The sequence below is a fragment of the Peromyscus maniculatus genome, chromosome 22 (assembly GCF_049852395.1).
Source record: "Peromyscus maniculatus bairdii isolate BWxNUB_F1_BW_parent chromosome 22, HU_Pman_BW_mat_3.1, whole genome shotgun sequence".
Taxonomy (NCBI): Eukaryota; Metazoa; Chordata; class Mammalia; order Rodentia; family Cricetidae; genus Peromyscus; species Peromyscus maniculatus.
The window spans coordinates 53,721,796-53,741,625 of NC_134873.1; the positions used below are offsets into that span (position 1 = coordinate 53,721,796).

At 42.7% G+C, this 19,830-nt stretch overlaps 2 protein-coding genes across 9 annotated transcripts in view; one reads left to right on the forward strand and one right to left on the reverse strand.

Annotated features, from left to right (window-relative positions):
- The window catches only part of Prepl (prolyl endopeptidase like), a 35,315-nt gene extending 22,326 nt beyond the window's left edge, over positions 1-12,989 (reverse strand). Inside the window, exons 1-3 of one of the 5 annotated variants that reach the window (XM_006986502.4) lie at positions 12,532-12,673; positions 10,793-11,310; positions 212-334 (exon numbers count right to left, since the gene is read on the reverse strand). In XM_006986502.4, the coding sequence (XP_006986564.1) occupies positions 212-334; positions 10,793-10,993 (324 nt within the window). In that variant the 5' untranslated portion in view covers positions 10,994-11,310; positions 12,532-12,673. Of the gene's footprint in view, positions 1-211; positions 335-10,792; positions 11,311-12,531 lie in introns of those variants that run through there. The other 4 variants (XM_042267600.2, XM_006986504.4, XM_076558910.1 and 1 more) reach the window with 4 other exon arrangements.
- A 9-nt stretch (positions 12,990-12,998) lies between these two features.
- Positions 12,999-19,830, forward strand: part of Camkmt (calmodulin-lysine N-methyltransferase) — a 371,202-nt gene continuing 364,370 nt past the window's right edge. For 3 of the 4 annotated variants that reach the window (XM_076558921.1, XM_016005050.3, XM_076558920.1), the window contains exon 1: positions 13,014-13,282. In XM_076558921.1, coding sequence (XP_076415036.1) covers positions 13,145-13,282 — 138 coding nt within the window. In that variant the 5' untranslated portion in view covers positions 13,014-13,144. Of the gene's footprint in view, positions 13,283-19,830 lie in introns of all 4 variants that reach the window. The other variant, XM_006986501.4, reaches the window with a different exon arrangement.

Here is a 19,830-nt window from a genome sequence, read left to right on the forward strand (position 1 = left end):
TACCCAGAATTCATCTATTATACTTCATGCTTTATCTTAAGTTTTAATTTTAAGGGTGTTTTGTCTATTGTTTCCAGTTGAAAATGCGGGATGGAAAGGCTAAATGCAACAAGACTGTAATGTGACGTTAAGTCTATGAACTATAAGGTAGCTCGTTTGCCTGTGAACTGACAATACACACAGTTCTCACAAGAGATGAAGCGCAGCTTACCTCGGCATTGATGATCTCGTATTCTTCTTGTGGCTGTGTTTCCAATTTTGTTCTCACTTTTTCAAATGCATCCATGTTTTCAGAAAGAGATTTTTCGTTTTCTGGCTTAATAGGCAGAAGATCCTAGGAACATTTTTGGTGGTATGATCAAAATTTTTCAAACTCAGGGGTAAAGTCTTTGCTTCTTATAATTGTATTTTTTACACAGGTATTACATCAGATATTCATGAAATGTGCTCTTACAAATTTTGTTCCTTCTTAAGTACATCAAAAAAGAACAAGACACTTGATGCAGAATAACAAGTTTATGAGTTAAGATACTTCTAAAAACACTAAGAGGCCCTGACAACATCAGAAACATTACACACAGCTAAGGAGGAGAGAACATGCTTTGAACTTTTACATATTTAATCTTTTTTTGAGATGAGAGGTGGGGGGAAACCCTGTTGAGTTTCATAACTACTGAAACACACCCTAAAAGGAGAAGATATCAGAGAGGAAGACACTTCTTAGCTAATAGATATTGGCTATCAATTTATTCATAGAACAGTTACAGAATTTATTCTACTTTATTACCACATTTTCTTATGTCATTGATAGTAACTACAAATATTAATAGAACTATTCATCAGATCAGAAAGTTAAATAACAGCTTATAAGACAAGGCCTCCCTTTGTTTTGTTTTTGTTTGAGACAGGGTTTTTCTGTGTAGTCCTGGCTGTCCTGGAACTTTCGTGTAGGCCAAGCTGGCCTTGAACTCAGAGAGCCGCCTGTCTCTGCCTCCAAGTGCTGGGATCAAGGGCGTGTGCCACCACTGCCCAGCTCCTCCCTTCCTGTTTAAGAGACAGTTTATTATAGAAAAGGAAGGAAAAGCAAAGGAATGTAAGAGCCTTTAGTAGAGATGGAGAAGAAACTATAAAATCGCCCACTGTGCCTTGTTCAGGGCAGTACGGTGGGCATCCGGGGGCCTCCTGGTGAGCAGGGAAGGGCTAGATGGATCAACACTTGGAAAAGGCCGAAACTGCCCAATTAGAAAAACCTTCAAGAACTCAACACTCTACTGCTCTGCCTTGTTTAAACAAAAGAATTTCAGTCAAGATGCCGGATTCTTAGCTCTCTGCCAGGGATGCCAACTGGGCAGAGATGGAGCCAGAGGCACTGAGCTGTGGGTGAGGACCCCAGCAGCTGATGGGTGTTTACTGCCTGAGTACGTTCATGGCACTCTACCAATAGTGTCGGGAACGTAAGCCACACATGTAGTTTGTATCGTAAGGAGTTTACAACCTCCAAGTAAACACAGTAAAAACAGAAAACCTATCAAAACAGACTAAATGGACAACAATCATCTTCACAAAGTTGTTCTTTAAAAATTCGGGGGGGATGCTTTAATGATTTGGATTAGATCTGAATTCATAATGTCGAGTCTCAGGGTAACTTTCTTGTAAAAATTATTATGTGTTTATTTAATGTTGGGGGCATGTGGAGGTCAGTAACTCATGGGAGTCAGTTCTCTCCTTCACTACATGGGACTGAGCTCAGGGGGCGTGTCTTGGCAGCAAGAACCTTTACCCAATGAACCATTGCCTCGGCCTCTCAACTTCTACTTTCAATTCTATATAGTTGATTTTTTTTTTTTTTTTTTTTGTGGGTGTATTTTCAGACAGGGTTTCCCTGTGTAACCCGAGGCTGGCCTTGAGCTCACAGAGATCAGTCTGCCTCTGCCTCCTGAGTGCTGGGATTAAAGGCGTGCGCTATCACTACCCGGCTCATATAACTGATTTTTGAACAATTATTTGTAGTCAAAATAATAAAGGTTTGTCACATTCATTTTCATTCCTGTTTTTGCATTTTTATAATATCTATGGCTAATATTTAGAATAAGGCAAAGTATATCAATAGCGCTCTACTATTGCCTAGAACATTAAATTATAAACCAGAATATCACTAAAATTCTGTCTTGAAACTCTACCTTAGCATCTGAGAAGCCTTGAGCCTGAGCTGACCTGAATCCAGAGAATACGACTGTCTTACTGAAAAGTTTTTCTTTTTAGGCAGTCTCGTGAATCTCAGGCTTACACTTGCCGTGTAGTGGAAGGTGACCTCAGACATCTGATCCTCTACCTCCAGAGTGTGGGGGTTACAGATGCATGCCACCACTCCCAGTTTGTGGTCTGGGAGTCGGAGCCAAGGCCCTGAGAATGTTCAGCAAGCACGCTATCAAATGAGCCCTGTTGAATTCCCATGCTGACTGAAATCTTACGAAGGTTTCATATACACTATCACTCCATCAGAAGCAAAAAGCACTTTCTACCGATTTCCAAAAGGCCCAACATAAAACCCACTTTGACAATGGAAGGTATTAATAATCAAATATGCAACTTTATTATGGCAAAAATGTTCGACTCTGAAGAAATTGTGCGGTAGAAACACACTGAATTGAAGAGAGACCATGAAAAAATGGCCAACTCCAGACCTTGGGTAGGGAGAGCACAATGCAGGGTTGGCCAACCTTGTACCACACAGGAAGTGCTCTCAGGACAACAATGGCATGTCAACGGGACACAAGGCACAGTGTGAAGGGGAGTCCACTAGCAACATGGGGGATAATTTGAGCATCAAAGAGAATAACAACTACTTAATTAAAATACACTGAAAAAGTAAACTCCACAAACAAGCAAATGAAAAACAAACCCTCAGATCAAATACAAATTAAAATTAAAAGGGAAAAAGAACCTTGAAGAAACTTTTTTTTTCCCTTTTGGTTTTTTGAGACAGGGTCTATCTGTGTAGCCCAGGCTGTCCTGGAACTTGTCTGTAGACCAGGCTGGCCTAAGACTCAGAGATCTAGCTGCCTCTGCTTCCTGAGTGCTGGGATTAAAGGTGTGCACCACCAGTGCCTGGCGAAGAAACTTCCCTTTACAGATTCAAACTAGCTAATAAACGTGGAAAGTGTGACAGACTGATCATTTGGAGAGCTCTGGTGAAATGAACAGGGCTGGAACCACCAACAGAGTTAAACTCACTGGGCCAGAATAATAATGCACACACAACAGCCACACAGCACCAGTTACTGCTTACGGAAAGAATAATGTCCCTTTCGTGATGGAGACAACTGGCGGCTAATGTTTTAGCTAAGACAATCATTAACAGTGGGTCAAGCTGGCACTGTATCTCAATTAGAGAGGACTGAGGAGCCCAAGAACAGAAGAAACTGAGTGTTTCAATGAAACTGCTTAACAAAGAAACCGAAGAGAGAACAAGAAGATAAAAATCGTTCCCCACCCCCAGAAACCCACTAAAAAAGACAAATGTATGGTAAATGTCAAGGAGAAGACAAAGAACATTAGATATGAAAACCATGGTATAACTAGTTGTAATAGAGATGAAAAGCATTTTAAATATACTTTATTATTTGAGAACTTCCTACATTCACACAACTGTCATCTTGATCATATTTATCCATCAGATCCACCTCCACTTCTCCAGTCCCTCCCAAGTTCATGTGCAACCCCCTGTTGCACAGTGATACCCACTGACTTGACATCTCTGTGGTCCACATACTCCTTAGTACGGTGGCCATCCACTGGAACATGATCCACCTAACACAGGCCACACCCTTAAAGAAAATGGGCCCTCCCTCCCTGCAGGCCATTAATTCTCAATAGATCCTCAGTTAGGGGAGAGGGCCCGGGAGTCCCTTGTCTTTATGTTAGAACACTGACTGGCACTACAGCGACTGTGCGTTCATCAATGCAGTGGTCCCCAAAATCGACTCAGGACATAAAACAGTTACATAAGGAAATAACTATACAAAAGGTAGTCAGTGTTTAAAAAAATCGAAAGAAGATACCAAGGCCAGATGTTTTCAAAGGTACTTTTCTTGAATTAGATATGGTGGCATATGCCTATAATCGGAACACACAGAAGGATGAAGCAGGAGGATTTTGAATTTGGGATAAGTCTAGGCTATATAGAGAAATCCTGTCTCAGCTATTCCCTCAGCCCCCCCATAGTCACAGGGTAAAAAAAATTCTCCTAATCAACTATCAGGGAAAGAGAGAATTATTCAATTTACTTTATTAGGCTAATATAATGTTGATACTAAGACGCAGTGACAACATAAATTGGAGTCTCTTCCAACTGTCTACAACCCTCTGCACAGGATGTCCCCGTGGTTCGCCTCCTTCCGTCCTACTTGAAGTCTATGTTCACAAGCCATCCTGTCCCGGAGTCCAACCCTTACCATCTGATTAAGGTAGAATGTGCTTCCTTCCAGTCTCTCACCCCATTCTCTCCCTTTGTGTCCCCCCTGTACTGATCTCTTACAACCCACTCTTCCTTTTGTTTCATTTAGCCTAGGCTGGCCTTGAATGTCCCCTTATGCTATGTAGCTGAGGATGACCATTGTTGGACCAGCCTGACTCCATCTTAAGGATGGAAGCCATTTTGTTTTAGGGTCACAAGTTCATATCTGTTTGCTGCAAAATTCAAGTCAATTGTACTTTAACCTGTTTCTGGAATTCGACAAGCTCCCCACCCTGTGGGGTTTGACTTACACTTTGAATGTATCCTGATAGACAAGATGTTCTGCCAAATAATTCTTAAGGGTTCAGCCAAGTTCCTATGTGACCAAAGTTCCTCTGGAATTCCCCGCCCCCAACTCTTGAAAACCCCCTCGTCTTGCAGTTTTTTGGACTATATAAGCCCTACCCTTTCCTGTGTTTGAGGCTATATTTTCTTTGTCTTGTCCCCGCCCCCTCCGGGAGCTGAGGACTGAACCCAGGGCCTTGCACTTGCTAGGCAAGCGCTCTACCACTGAGCTAAATCCCCAGCCCCCAAGGCTGTATTTTCGAATCCCACTTTAGGGGATTCTGAACATAGAGCTTGCTTACATTGACCGAAGAACCTGGGCAATGGTCTTTGCTCTCGTTTGGTGGGATTGGCCCCGTGAGCACCTCTCCTCCTGTCTCCCCCTCTTCAGGGCCGAGACTGCAGGAGTTGGGACCATGTCCAGCTGTGCTGGTTGAACCCAGGGCTCCATGCACGCTAGGCAAACACCAACAGCGCTACATGCCTGGCCCTCACTAGAGTATTATCTTTATTTCATAATGACATTTGCTATTGAAGACACAGATTCAGACTCCATGAAGGCAGAGATCTTTGTCCTGCTTCACCGATCTGATTGGCTGGAATAGCACTAGGCACAAAAACCTAAGCAGGGAGAAGACAAAACTTTTTTGAGGGGGACAGTCTGAGCTTTTGGAAAATACTAGTGAGAAATTATGAGAATATTATAAGACAGAAGGAAAAGAACATTCACCCACCCCACCCCCCAAACAGGGGAGAAGAAAATCAATCTTGGGCTTGGTATTAGAGCTTTTACTTGACACTGAACAGACCCTTGGTTCAGCCTCCACCACCTCAAATCAGCATCGACACAAAACACAATCTTAAATAAAATGGGGTCAACCTATTATTTCTAAAATGCACAAAACAAAAACACTCACAGTAATCATTCCAAGCAGCCGTGTGACCGAGTGGGTTCTCCGTGAGAATGACTGGGTGACCCATCACTGAAAAAGCCGACCAGTGTCTTTAGTCTTTGTTGATTTTTATATCTCTTTATTGTGAGTGTGCACAGGTGTGGAAGTCAGGCAGCAATGTGCAAAAGTGAGTTCTCTCTTTCCACACCTGACTTCTTGAGACTGAACCCAGGCCTTGCCCTGAGGCTTGGCAGTGCCCTTAGCTGCCGAGCCTCCTCACTTAACCCCAAAGGATAAATCTTGAGGTCCTCCGAATAAATAGAAAATAATTTATAAATTTGAAAAATGCACTTAAACCTTAAAAAGAAACTTCCTCCAGTTTCTGGTAGTTGTCTCAATGTAAGACATTAAATCTGTAATTAACATACCTGAGATATATATATATATATTATATATGTAAATTAAAACACAATGTATTTATCATTTGTGAAATACTATCAAGCTTTAAAATTCCAATTACAGGGGCTGGAGAGATGGCTCAGCGATTAAGAACACTCCTTACTCTTGCAGAAGACCTGGGTTCAATTCCCAGCACCCACAGGACAGCTCACAACTGTCTGTAAGTCCAGTTCCAGGGGATCTCAAACCCTCGTGTGGCCTCATGCATGCAGGCAAACACTCATGTGTATAAAAATAAGTAAAGCTATAAAAAAGTAGGCCTACTTGAGGCATAAAGTTGGTCCAGGTGTGTGCTAGAATTTTGTGATTTTGAGCAAGTTAGTATGGTATATACTTTAAACTGTAGGGTATATTCTGTAATCAAATATGCTGAGATTTTTGAGCAGTGGTTCTCAAACTGGGGGTCGTGACCCATTTGACAAAGCTCTATCTCCAAAAATATTTACATTATGACTCTTTTTTTTTTTTTTTGAGATAAGCCTTCTCTGTGTAACAGCCCTGGCTGTCCTGAAACTTGCTTTGTAGACCAGGCTGGCCTCAAACTCATGGAGAGATCTGCCTGCCTCTGCCTCCCGAGTGCTGGGATTAAAGGCGTGCGCCACCACAGCCCAGCTACATTACGATTTATAACAGTAGCAAAATTATAGTTATGAAGTAGCAACGAAGCAATTTTATGGTTGGGGGTCGGCACAACATGAGGAACTGTGTTAACGGGTCGCAGCACCAGGACGGGTGAGAACCACTCTGTTAGAGTGAAACTTCTCATGTGGACCACAGAAGGGTCCCAGTAGCTTTGTGTCCATTTAGTTCAAGTTCTGTTTTAAGAAAACATTTGGAAGGACTTGAGGATTTAGAATCCAGACAGATATTGGATCATGTCAGTGGACAAAGGAATGGCCTGTGAACCGGAGGAAATGGAAGAGAAAATACAATGTGGAGAAATGACCAAGTGAAGCCGTCCCTGTCATGGAGTCTCACTCTCAATCCTTACAAAATTGCCAGACTACGCTTTTCCCTAGCCTGAGATTTCCTTTACCGGTTCTCTTTTCTCCTCTCGTCTGACGATCTAAACCATTAGTTATCACTAGCAATTCTTAGAAACTGCAAATAATAACTTCAGTGAGAAGCTGTCTGTTAATCTATTCAATAGGCCAGAGCTGGGGGTGTGGCTCAGTGATAAAATACAGTCTTTGTTAACCAATGGTGAGGTGCTAAGCTTCATGCCAAGCCTTACAAAGACCCACCTCCCAAAAATCAAAAGACATAGACAAATGACATATTTAATAGAAGGATTTAACTTCTCTTCCCCAATAACCACCCTATACAGGGTTTCTCTGTGTAGCCCTGGCTGTCCTGGATCTCAGAGATCTGCCTGCATCTGGGTTTAAAGGCGTGTGCCACCAAGCCCTGCTAAGTTCTTTCTTATCTTTTATATCTTGTTCAAATTGTCCTGACCACTCACTTTTGAAGTTATTTATTTGTGGCAAGAACAGTAGAAGAAGGGATGGAAGCTAAGGACACCGGTGTCTGCTCTGACACTGTCCTTTGAGCACGGCAAATGGGAGTGTAATGGGATATAGCTCACCATCTGGTGACGGCGCTATGGAAACTTCAGGCACTGGCCAGAAAAGAAAGTTACAACTAATGAATTAGCGTTAGCGCAACAACACTTATCACCAAGGACCTCCAGTTTCTAAATATAATACAGGGTCAGTGGCAGACAGGCATTGCATTTCAGCTACCTAAGGAACTTAAAAAAAAAAACCCAAAACCAAAAAACCAACCAGACTTCTGGCTGGAGTGATGCCTATAATCCCAGTACTTGAGAGGTGGGGCGAGAGGATTGTATGAACAAGAGTTCTGGAGAACACTGACCTTGCCTCAAAAATAAAGAAACTAGATCCTTAAGCCTCAAGCAACAGACATTCTAATCCAACAGAAATGGCTTGAGATCTAGAAATCTGCACTTTTAAAAAGCTTCCAGAGCCAGGTGGTGGTGGCGCATGCCTTTAATCCCAGCACTTGGGAGGCAGAGGCAGGCGGATCTCTGTGAGTTCGAGGCCAGCCTGGACTACAGAGCAAGATCCAGGAAAGGCGCAAAGCTACACAGAGAAACCCTGTCTTGAAAAACAAACAAACAAACAAACAAACAACAACAAAAAAAAGCTCCCAGGATTGCTGACACACATCTAGATCGCAGAAGTTGGTACTGAAGAATCCTAAAGTTGCATGGTAATTCGTGGCCAAGGTAACAAGGCATAGTGAGGTTTGGGTGTTGATTCTGCTTGTTTCTGAGTGAAGAATGTGAGGAACCCTGACTAGTCTACAGCCACAGCAGTCCTGGCTCTCTCCCTTTCCATCGTCTCTATTACACACACTGCCCCCTCTTCTTCAGTCAATTTACACAAGTAGCGGGTCTTTAAACAGACCTGCTAAAGGCCTTCTACTCTATGATAACCTGTAAGAGTGGACAAATTTGGAACTCAGATGAACCTGCCAAAAGAGAGAAATACGCATTTTTGTCCCCAGAGTATTTTCACACCTATGGGATTATCTTTTTTTTTTTTTCTCCCCGAGACAGGGTTTCTTTGTGTAGTTTTAGCGCCTATCCTGGATCTCACTCTGTAGACCAGGCTGGCCTCGAACTCACAGAGATCTGCCTGGCTCTGCCTCCCCAGGGCTGGGATTAAAGGCGTGCACCACTGCTGCCCGGCCTTTATGGGGTTATGTTTAAAGAACTTCCTCAGGTCTCAGGGAGCATCGTGAGTAAACACCCCAGCCTTTGGATCATTTTGTTTGTCACAGAATGGTTGAAATGCAAAAATGCAAGAGAGCAGAGCTACTCTGTCAGGGGAGGAAGCTCCTGAAAGAGCTATTGTTTGCAGAGCTGCCGCCAGGCAGGTCAGTTTCGAGGAGCGGGAATGCATGACAGAATTAAAAGTTGCCTCAGAGACAAATGGCTTCAGCGACAACCTTAGCGTATGAGCTAATCTCGCAGCTGTTACTCTGGTGGTAACTCCTGCTTACTATTTATAAACCAAGACAAAATGACAAAATGTTCTAATCGTGGTGCAAAATGAGGCAACCAAAGGCAGAGTGCAGTGGGCAAAATTTTACACTTTATGAGGATAAAGTACGGCAAGTCTACATTAAAAACCAAACCAAACAGAAAAGGTGGGTTAAAAGTTTCTAAGTGTGCCAAGTGAAGAATCATAGCCAAGCCAAATTGCTAAAGAAAAGCAGTTTAAAAGACTGAGATGTAAGAAGTCCAGGAAGAGGAGGGGACTAACATTAAAAATGAAAGGCAGAAGTGTATGTGTACCAAATAGTTATAAGCTAAGAGCAAAAACTGAGGAAAAACTAAAAGAAAAAAAATTAGGTAATAAGATTAATTTAGAAGATAAATCACTGAGTGTTCACCAACCGACGGATAAACAGAATGTAGATTATATAAATGGTATGCTATCTCTATAAAGAGGGTTGAAGTTATGATACATTGAGGATCCCTAAAAACATTAGCAAAATCAAACAAGCCAAATAAAGAAAAGGTAAGTATTGTGTGCTTCTGCTCATCCAAAATATCAGAATAGGCAAATTCACAGATACAGGAAGAAGATTAGGTGACCCAGGGCTGAGGGAAACATAAACTGTTGAGGGATATTTTGGGAGAGAGTCATATGGTAGGGTTTTGGAAAATGTGGTGATAGTTGTTTGCAATACCGTGACTGTAACTAACGCCACTGACTTTCACACCAGAAGTGGCTAAAATGGTAACTTTTAAAATACACAATTTACCGCAATGAGAGGAAGCCGAGACAGACTACAAGAAAAATCACCATGCAAGAAAATGATAAAAGAACGCTAGAATATTGTAAGGCTAACACCCTCAATGTGTGCAAGGAACCTCAGGAGCATAATTATAAAGGAAGGATACCTGTCAAAGAAGCAACAGGGTGAACAGCCTAATTTCAAGTCAAGCATGATGACCATGTAACGTGACATCTTAAGGACACCTTTGCGAGGATGGAGGACTATTAATAATTGCCGAGGGCCAACAGGTGTAGAGTGGGTCTATCTCAGGCAAACGGGAACATGAGGCTGTTCTCTATATAAGTGCAATCAGTTCCTCAAGGCTGAATTCAAGTCCATAGTTGGGGCTCTGGCAGAAGCGTAACAGTATTTTCTTGAGGAACACAAGTTGTGAAAAATGCACGATAGTTTTTCATTCTTTTTATAAAGAAATAGTATACAACTACATGGCATTTATTGAAGTTTACGAATCATACAAGAATTAGCATATAATAGGTTTTATTAAGAGGTATAATTTGTAGTAATTTTAGGTATAATATTCTAGTAATTTTAGAAATCTATATTTTACAACACATTTACAGGCACAACGTCCTAAGATCAATCAGTTTTTATGAATCTACATTTTTATATACTTCATTATAGCTCGACAGATTCACATACATTCTTTTGTACTCATATTGGCTATTGGCTACAGATATTTGAGTTTGAAAAAAATCTTAAAACCAAATTAGAATTACTGAGAAAATTAGTAGTGGATATCTTACCCATTATTTATGAACTAAAATGAATATTAATGACCTAGAAATAGGTTAACTTAAACAGTCCATACCTTACATGAGAAGCTCCGACTTGGGATGTTTCTTGCTAATTCTGATATCTTGGGTTTATTTTGCAGGTGATACTTTTCCAATCTTATTCTATTGTAATAGTGACCAGCGAAGTTATAGTAACTCTGTCTCTGCATGCACTTCCCAAGGTGAGGGATACTACACGTCAAAGCTCGGAGAAATAATTTGGTCGTCTGCTGCATGGTAGCAAAGTCCCTGTTTTTTTTTTTTCTCCCTTCACATGAATGATTTCATATGTATAATCATACAGCAATGGGATCTCAGAGCATTTGAGATCACCACATCTTATCCCTCCCCTTTGGGGGTCATGAGCCCCGTAGGTTACAAATAATTCCAGACATCTGATAAGTTAGGTTAAATAAATTGAAAAAACTTGTATAAGTTAAAGTTCATTCAAATCATACTTCTTGGCAGGTTTGACTTAAACATGTCATCTGTAAGGTCATTTTTTACTAGGTTCAGGCTAAGCAGCAGTGATTCTGGTGCACGTATGGGCAAACTAAAACAAAAAACAGAAAACAAGAAACAAAATAAAAATTTACAAATAAGTAAATGGACTTAATGGGAAGATCAGGAACTCTGAGGGTGTTCAAAAGCGAAACAGGTTTTTTCTTATATAATTTTGGGCATATCATTGGTTTGTATGTGAAAGATAAATTGGGAAAGCCTGAATTAATTAATAATTATCTTATTATTAATTAATATTTGTTGAGTGTTGGCCAGGTGCCAGATGCTTTTCATCTGTTCGTCTAACTTTAGCTTCATATATTCTTGATGAAGACGCTAAAATGCTGTTCATTTTACAGGTGACCCAACTGTGGCTCTGGGAAGCTTAGGAAATTTCCCCAAGTCACCTGTTACAACAAGAAGTCCAAATGATCTGGTGCCTCATCTTGTACGTGAGTTATTGGACTTAACCATAAAAGCATAAAAAAAAATTAAACCCTGCAAGATGCACAAATAAAACGCAGAGTCATCTGTGGTTTAGGCTGAAAGGTAAGTTCATTATAACTTCTATAGCCAGAGACCCAGGTTCAGGCTTTGGGCCTTGCATCTGGGCCTCAATTTTATCACTCGTAAAACAAAAAATAACCACACCACTTACTTTCTGGGGTTGTTGTTTGGTAACAAAACCAGACAATTTGTACAAGTACCTGGCACACAGTAACCACTCAACAAAAGGTTTTTTCCTATATTAGCATAGGGATAATTTAGGTATGTTGAACACTGTTGAGTATAACGAGAGAATTCTTCTGTAACACGTTCCTTGGTAGCACAAAAACACCACGGTCAGTTTTTTTTTAAACCACAGATCCGATCAGCTATGACGCCCCCCTCCCCCCTTAATCTTTTATGTCGCAGCAAAATAACGGACCAGTGGAGCAGCAGCCTAGAAGAAAAATGCCCCTAAACCGCTTAATGTGCCCCCATATCCTCAATCCATTTATCCACCATCTGCATGGAGAAGGCAGTGTGCAAGGATGGGGATAAGGGTCGGGTGGACAAATGGGTTGCTCCCCGGAGAATCTTTTCGTTCCCCTGTGCAACTGTGCATCCCAGGGGTGTGGTAGCTGGTCTCGGGGCATGAGGGAATGGTACCAGTTACCACGCATAGGAGAGACAGGGATCGGAAGGGGGACCAGGGAACTGAGGAACGGCTGGAAGGTGGTGGGGAGAGGAACCGGGAAAGGGGACCCTCCGGCAACCCTCCCATACGTACGCAAATCGAAAGGCAGGCCGGCTCGGGACGCAAACGAGCGAAGGCAGAGGAGCTCCCAAGAAGGCGGTGCAGCCACCTCAGCCTCGTCCACCCGAAGTCTGCGTTCAGCACCCAGCAAGAGAGACAACCTACCTCGCGCCGCCCAGAGCTAGTTTGCAGCACGCCGGTCTACGTAACACCAATCCAGCCGGGGAGCGAAGCATATTTCGCCATCTTTATTATGGTGGTGGAGGCGTGGGATTTTTCTCTATCGGATTCACTAGTCTTAAAAGACGCCCGTCTTTTGGCTTCTTGGTATTCTGTCGAGCAAGTGACGAAGCGAGGAGGACGAAAACAACGAGGGAAGCCCTCCCGGTCACTATGTCACAGCTCCCTCCCCGCTCCGGCTTGCCCTCACTAAAGATGGCTACCAGAAAACTGGTGCAATGACGTGACGCCGCGGTCCTGGTTGCCAGGGAGACGCGAATACCGGAAATGCGGAATTCGGGGAGGGCGCACGCCAGGGCTGTGGGCCGGCAGCCGGGCGTCCCAGGTCCTGACAGGGAAGAAGTTGGCAGGTCCTGACTGGGGAGAGCTGTGGCGGAGGCACCTCCGCGTCCAGGTAGCTCCGGGGATGGAGTCGCGGGTCGCGGCCGCTGAGGCTGCGGGGACTGAAGCAGACGCGGGCGAGGGTCCCATGATTGGAGGCGCCAAGCAGGGGTCGGTGGTCTCGGTGCCCAAGGGGGCCGCCCGGTGGAAGCTCCTGCGCCAGGTAAGGGCGACCGCTCGCCACCTTTGCCTCTGGCCACTCCCCTCCCAGGTACCAGGCGCCCAGCCCGGGGCATGGCTTCTCCGGGTGCCGGGAGCCAATCGGGAAGCCCCGCCTTGCTTCCTCTTCGCCGTTCCACCTAAAAAGGGAAACTCTGGCGGGGTTGGGCGGTGAGAGCGGGACGGCCGTAGCTGAGGTCCCGGGAAACTCACATCCCGGGAGGCAATCGCTTCGCTTGCCCGCCTGATGGCTGGGACCGCCCCGTCCCTCCAACCCGCGCGCTCTTCTTTCCTGCCACTTTCCAGTTTGGTTTAACTCCCAGCCTGGTCGTGGTCACCGACCGCCACGGTGCACCTTTTGGTCCTGGTGGAAGGGTGACACTGCCCGCGTGCCCGTATGTATAGATGAGAGTGAAGGGAGCAGGAGAAGCGACTGACATTTATCTTCCAAGTTTGAAGTCATCAGTGGGAGACGTACCGATGAATCCAAGTGTGTTGTTGGCTCCTCCTAACTTCCAGTAAAGGCTGTTGTGTTTATAAGTTTCCTCGGTCATTGTGTCACAGCGACAGAAACGTGACTAAGACCGTGGCTCAGAGCACCGAGTTATTTTACTTAGCTATTGCCATTCACAAACAACCATGATGTCATATGTCATACAACTTCTTTGAACCGCCTGGTAGTTTATTGATATAGGCTGTGATCACCTGCATGGTTTAATGTTGTGTACTTGGGCTAAATACCCAGAATTCTTAGATCAGTTGGCAGGCTTGCCCTCACAGTTATGATAGAAGTATAAGAGAGCAAGAGGCACGTTTAAGATCCCTGCTTACACATCCCAGGCTTGGAGTTGGCACACCCCGGCATCTACCCCGTGTATGATCTGCTGGAGTGTTTTGAAGGGACTGATCCTGTGGAACCATAGCCGCAGGATCTCCGTGACTTCGGTCGGGCAACAGCAGGATATCAGAGAGGAATGTCAGCGGAGGTCCAGTATTGGTGGTGTACTAAAGCCAGAGGCCTTGAACCTGACCAGCAGCACTCCACACAATGAACATTTGCAAGTAATGCTGTTTGGACAAGAAGGTATAAAGCATGATACACAGCAGCTCCCAATGCCACTAAGATGAATGGAGTGCTGATGGATAGGAGGAAAAGACAATTTTGTTTTTTTAATTACTATTTTTATCTTACCCTTTTTATTTTTATCTTATTCTTTTTTAGGTTTCCTTTGGCGGGGGACACTACTAGAGTGAGGGGTGGATACAGAGGGATTGGGAGATGAGCAGGATTGGGGTGCATGATATAAAATTCCCAAAGAATCAATAAAAATAAGAGAAAAAATTAAAATGAAATTCCTGCTTACATGATGTCTCTTAACATGCTGTATTACTTACTTGTATTATTAGAGTGACCAAGTACCAGACAAAGCAATTTCAGAAAGGAAGGGTTTTTTCTAGCACACCGTGCACAGTTTGACGGCCCACAGTTTGATGGCTCACAGTTTGAAGGCTCACAGTTTGAAGGCTCACAGTTTGAAGGCTCACAGTTTGAAGGCCCACAGTTTGATGGCTCACAGTTTGAAGGCTCACAGTTTGAAGGCTCACAGTTTGAAGGCCCACAGTTTGATGGCTCACAGTTTGAAGGCTCACAGTTTGAAGGCTCACAGTTTGAAGGCTCACAGTTTGAAGGCTCACAGTTTGAAGGCTCACAGTTTGAAGGCCCACAGTTTGATGGCTCACAGTTTGAAGGCTCACAGTTTGAAGGCTCACAGTTTGAAGGCCCACAGTTTGATGGCTCACAGTTTGAAGGCTCACAGTTTGAAGGCTTACAGTTTGAAGGCTCACAGTTTGAAGGCTCACAGTTTGAAGGCTCACAGTCCACCACAGCAGGGAGAGCCAAAGCAGCGGGAGCCTGAAACAGCTGCTCACGTTGTATTAGCACTCAGGAAGGAGAAAGCAATGGGCGAATACTTTTCTTCTATTTATTTAATTCCTTCCTTCCTTCCTTCCTCCCTTCCTTCCTTCCTTCCTTCCTTCCTTCCTTCCTTCCTTCCTTCCATTTATTTAGTTCAAGATGCAGCCTGTGAAATGATGATACCACAATTAGAGTGTGACTCCTCACGTCGGTGAACCCTAATCAAGAAAATCCTTTACAGGTGTGCCAAGAGGTTAACCTAATATAGGTAACCCCTCATAGACATGCTCAGAGACTCCTTAGGTTCCTCGAGCTGATGATGACTGTAAGACATCACATCACATCACATCACATCACATCACATCACATCACATCACATCACATCACATCATATCACAAGATTTTGGCTAAAGGAAGATGCATAACTAAACCAAAAGTCACAGGGTAGGGAAAAATCCTCCTTTTTGAGGTGACATGGAAGAAGTGAATTTTTTTCTATAGTACTTCAGTCTGTCACAATAGGCTAAACATATATGGGCTTTTAGTGAGTGTTTAAAGTGACTAAAACACTCATGTCTCCTCTGTATTTGGAGGCAGAAAGCTTAAAGAATCTGATCAGGGTTTGAAATGTGTGACTTTTTTTTTTTTTTTTGAGACAGGGTTTTGCTGTGTAGCTTTGTGCCTTTCCTGGAACTCACTCTGTAGTCCAGGCTGGCCTTGAACTCACAGAGGGAATAAAGGTGTGCGCTACGACCGCCCGGCCGGAAATGTGTGACTCTTAAGCTGGGAGTGTAACTCAGTGGTAGAAGACTTTGCATGTGCACAGCCCCTAGTTTTGTTCTCTACCACTGCGGGGCAGAGAGGGTTCTTTTTGATTTTTTTTTTTTTTTTTTGCTTGTTACCCCCCCACCACACACACACATAATTTTGTCTTTTGGGACTCCTCAGGATCCTGATGATGTCTTACGGTCCTTTATATTAGCTGTTTAATGCTTACTCTGAAATTCACATTTTAGAGAGAAAACCCATTTGCCTAGTACATTATTGTTTCCAGGTGTTGTGATGACTTTCTGACTTCTGATTCTAGTGCCTACCCTAATTAGGTGAGATCTGGAAGCCTGTGTATGATCAATCGCTAAAGTTACAAGTATTTTATTTTCCTTTTTGTTGAGGCTCATCTGATAGCAGTGATGATCACTTATAACTTCAGGCTTTCATTGTCCATCCAGTTAGGGATCCTGAAGAAATGATCTGTTTTCCCTAACAAAGAGTTTCTTCCAATTGACATTTCAGCCAATTGCTGTGCCTAATTAGAGTGGAGCTGTTTGGCACATCTGGGCCATCAGCCTACCTAACAATCCCGTCAGAATTACATAAAGAAGAGGAGGTGGCCAAAAAGAAGGAAACACAAACTCACAGACACCTACAGAATGGAATCACGTACCTACTGAACACTTGGCTGAAGAATCTGATTGGTAGATTTAAGCAGTTTAAGCAGGATGCTACGGATTAGATTCCCAGTGTTAACTGAGGCCCTGGAGTTTAGGCTCAGGTCTGCCCTTGACTTTGATGAACACTTTATTGGATGTCAGTTTTTCATTGTAAGTGAAGGAATAAGGTTAGTCATTTCAGACAGTCCCACTTCTGATTAAAATGAAATTATCTTTCTATCTTCTAATCCTAGTTATCATCGGAATCTTCAGATTTCATTGGAATCTGTAGTGACTTTCCATTTTCACCCCTAATTTTTATAATTTGAGTCTTTTTTTTTTATTTTATTTTATTTTTTGCTGGTTTAGGTAGGGTTTTACCCATCTTATTTATCTTTACAAAGAACCAACTTTTAGTTTGATTGGTTCTTTCTGTACTCTTTTTATATTTTTAATGTCTGTTTCATTGATGTCTCTATTGATTTTCATTATTCCTTGTTCCCTAGTACTTATAGATTCGGCTTTGTTGTTTGAGACAGGGTTTCACTGTGTAGCCCTGACTGTCCTGGATCTCGCTCTGTAGACCAGGCTGGCTTGGAACTCACCGAGATCCACCTGCCTCTGCCTCTTTAGTGCAAGGATGAAAGCTGTGGGCTACCACCATCCAGCAAGGCTTTTTTTTTTTTTAAAAAAGGTTTAATTTTTAATTATTTGTTTATGGGGGGCGGGGAGCATGTGTACACATGAGTACAGGTGCCTGTGGAGGCCAGAAACGGGCATCAGATCCCTTGGAGCTTGTGTTCCAGGTCCCTGTGAACCACCTGGGAACTGAGAACCGAACACAGGTCCTCCTGTTCTTAACCACTGAGCCAGCCCTCTGGCTCTTCTTGGATTATTAGTACTTGTTTAAGACCTTGAGTTACAAAAATCCAGTATGGAGAAGGGAAAATGGACAAAAAAGTTACACCCCAACCAAGAAGCTATTTGCAGTTGATAACCTGCTGGGAAAAGAAAATCTGTTTTCTCCAATGGAGTGTCACTGGGATATCAACCGCACTGTGGGCCAGACCTCACCTGGAAGTAGTTGGCCGACACACAATGGACTCTATGCTTTTCTTGTGTGCTTTTTGTTTTGTTATTTGTTTTATTAGGTTTTGTTAGTTTGACTCATATATATATATATATATATATATATATATATATATATATATTTTTTTTTTTTTTTTTTCTTGAGAGAGAAAGAACATGAAGTTTGGTGGGTAGGGAGGTGGGGAGGATCTGGGAGGAGTTTGGAAGGGGAAAGAGTATGATCAAAATATACTGTATGAAAAAATTTTAAATAAAAAAGAATTGCCAGGCGGTGGTGGCGCACGCCTTTAATCCCAGCACTCAGGAGGCAGAGGCAGGCGGATCTCTGTGAGTTCGAGGCCAGCCTGGGCTACCAAGTGAGTCCCAGGAAAGGCGCAAAGCTACACAGAGAAACCCTATCTCAAAAAATCAAAAAAAAAAAAAAAAAAAAAAAGAATTGAAAAAAATCCTCAAATAGCAATGCATGCTTATCTTGGTTAGCCTAAAAATGTTCTTTAAGAAATTATTGAACTGTATATACTCGAAACTCAGTAATTATCATAGAACTGGAAAGTCATTATAATCATATTAATTACATCATTTATAATTTAACTAAAATAGAAAAATTAGAACCATACACAGACCATTCATTGCTGGCATTCAGGCTGGCCCCTTAGGGACCCACCCAGCATCCTGATGTCCTCTCTCTCTTCCTGAGTCTGCGCCCACCTCTGCTTTTCTTTCTGTCCTTCTCTCTCTCTCTCTCTTCCCCTCTCTCCCTCCCTCTGTCTATTCCCTCTCCCCTCCCCCCTTTAATAATAAACTTTCTCGGTGGATTCTGTGCCTGCATGGTGTGAGAAACTGTCCGCCCTGCCCCCTTGGCCACTGGCGGCATGGTGTGTCTCCTCTGGTCAAACTTGCCAATTCCATAACAACCTTGAGTTGCATCATTAGTTTATTTATTTAATTTAATTTAAGTTTTGAGACACAGTTTCACTCTGTAACTCTGGCTATCCTGGAGGTCACTCTAGACCAGGCTGGCCTCAGACTCAAGAGAGATCCAGCCTCTGCCTCCCAAATTCTGAGATTAAAGTGTGTGTTATTTCCGCTCTCTCTCTTTTTTCTTTCTGTAACTCCTAACTGCTTAGCTGTTTCCCAAGATTCTAGAAGTTACATTTTCATTTTGATTTAATTCAAAGAATATTTTGATTTCTACTGAGACTTCAATGACCCTCTGATCATTCAAGAGTAGTTTTTGATCTTTAAGTCTGTTTAAGTCATAAGAAATTTTCTACTGTGTTTTTATTTGGTTCATTGAATTTCTAATGTCCAACATTTCTTCTTCTTTTTTTTTTTTTCTTGGTTTTTCAAGACAGGGTTTTTCTGTATAACAAACCTAACTGTCTTGGAACTTGCTCTGTAGACCAGGCTGGCCTTGAACATAGAGATCCACTTGCCTCTGCCTCCCATGGGATTAAAGGTGTGCGCCACCACTGCCCGGCTCTATTTTTTTTTAAATATCTATTTCCAAGCCATGAGTGGTAATGCACGCCTTTAATCATAGGCTTGGGAGGCAGAGGCAGGTGGATCTCTGAGTTCGAGGCCAGCCTGGTTTACAATAGTGAGTTCCAGGACAGCCAGGGCTACACAGAGAAACCTTCTCTCGAAAAACCAATATATATGGATATGTGTTTATATTCAATGTATATATTTACAATATATAAACATACATACAACACACACATATATATATGGAATATATATATATATATATATATATATATATATATATGGAATATATATTTTTTCTGAAGAATTCATCTTCTATATTGGTAACCTTTTCACCATATTGCTGATTTTTATCGTCCATTTCCTTTTGTGTTGCTGACTTTCTTCTCTGGATCCTGGATTGAATTTTTCTGCTTGTGTCTTCTTTGATATCACTATCATTTTTACTAGTAAACTGTGGTGAGAACACAGAAGAATTAAAAAAAAAGATTTGGTTTGGGGCTGGAGAGACGGCTTAGCTGTTAAGAACACTGGCTGCTCTTCCAGAAAACCGAGTTTGATTCCCAATACCTGCATGACTGCTCACTACCATCTGTAACTCCAGTTCCAGGGCGTCTGTTACCTTCTTCT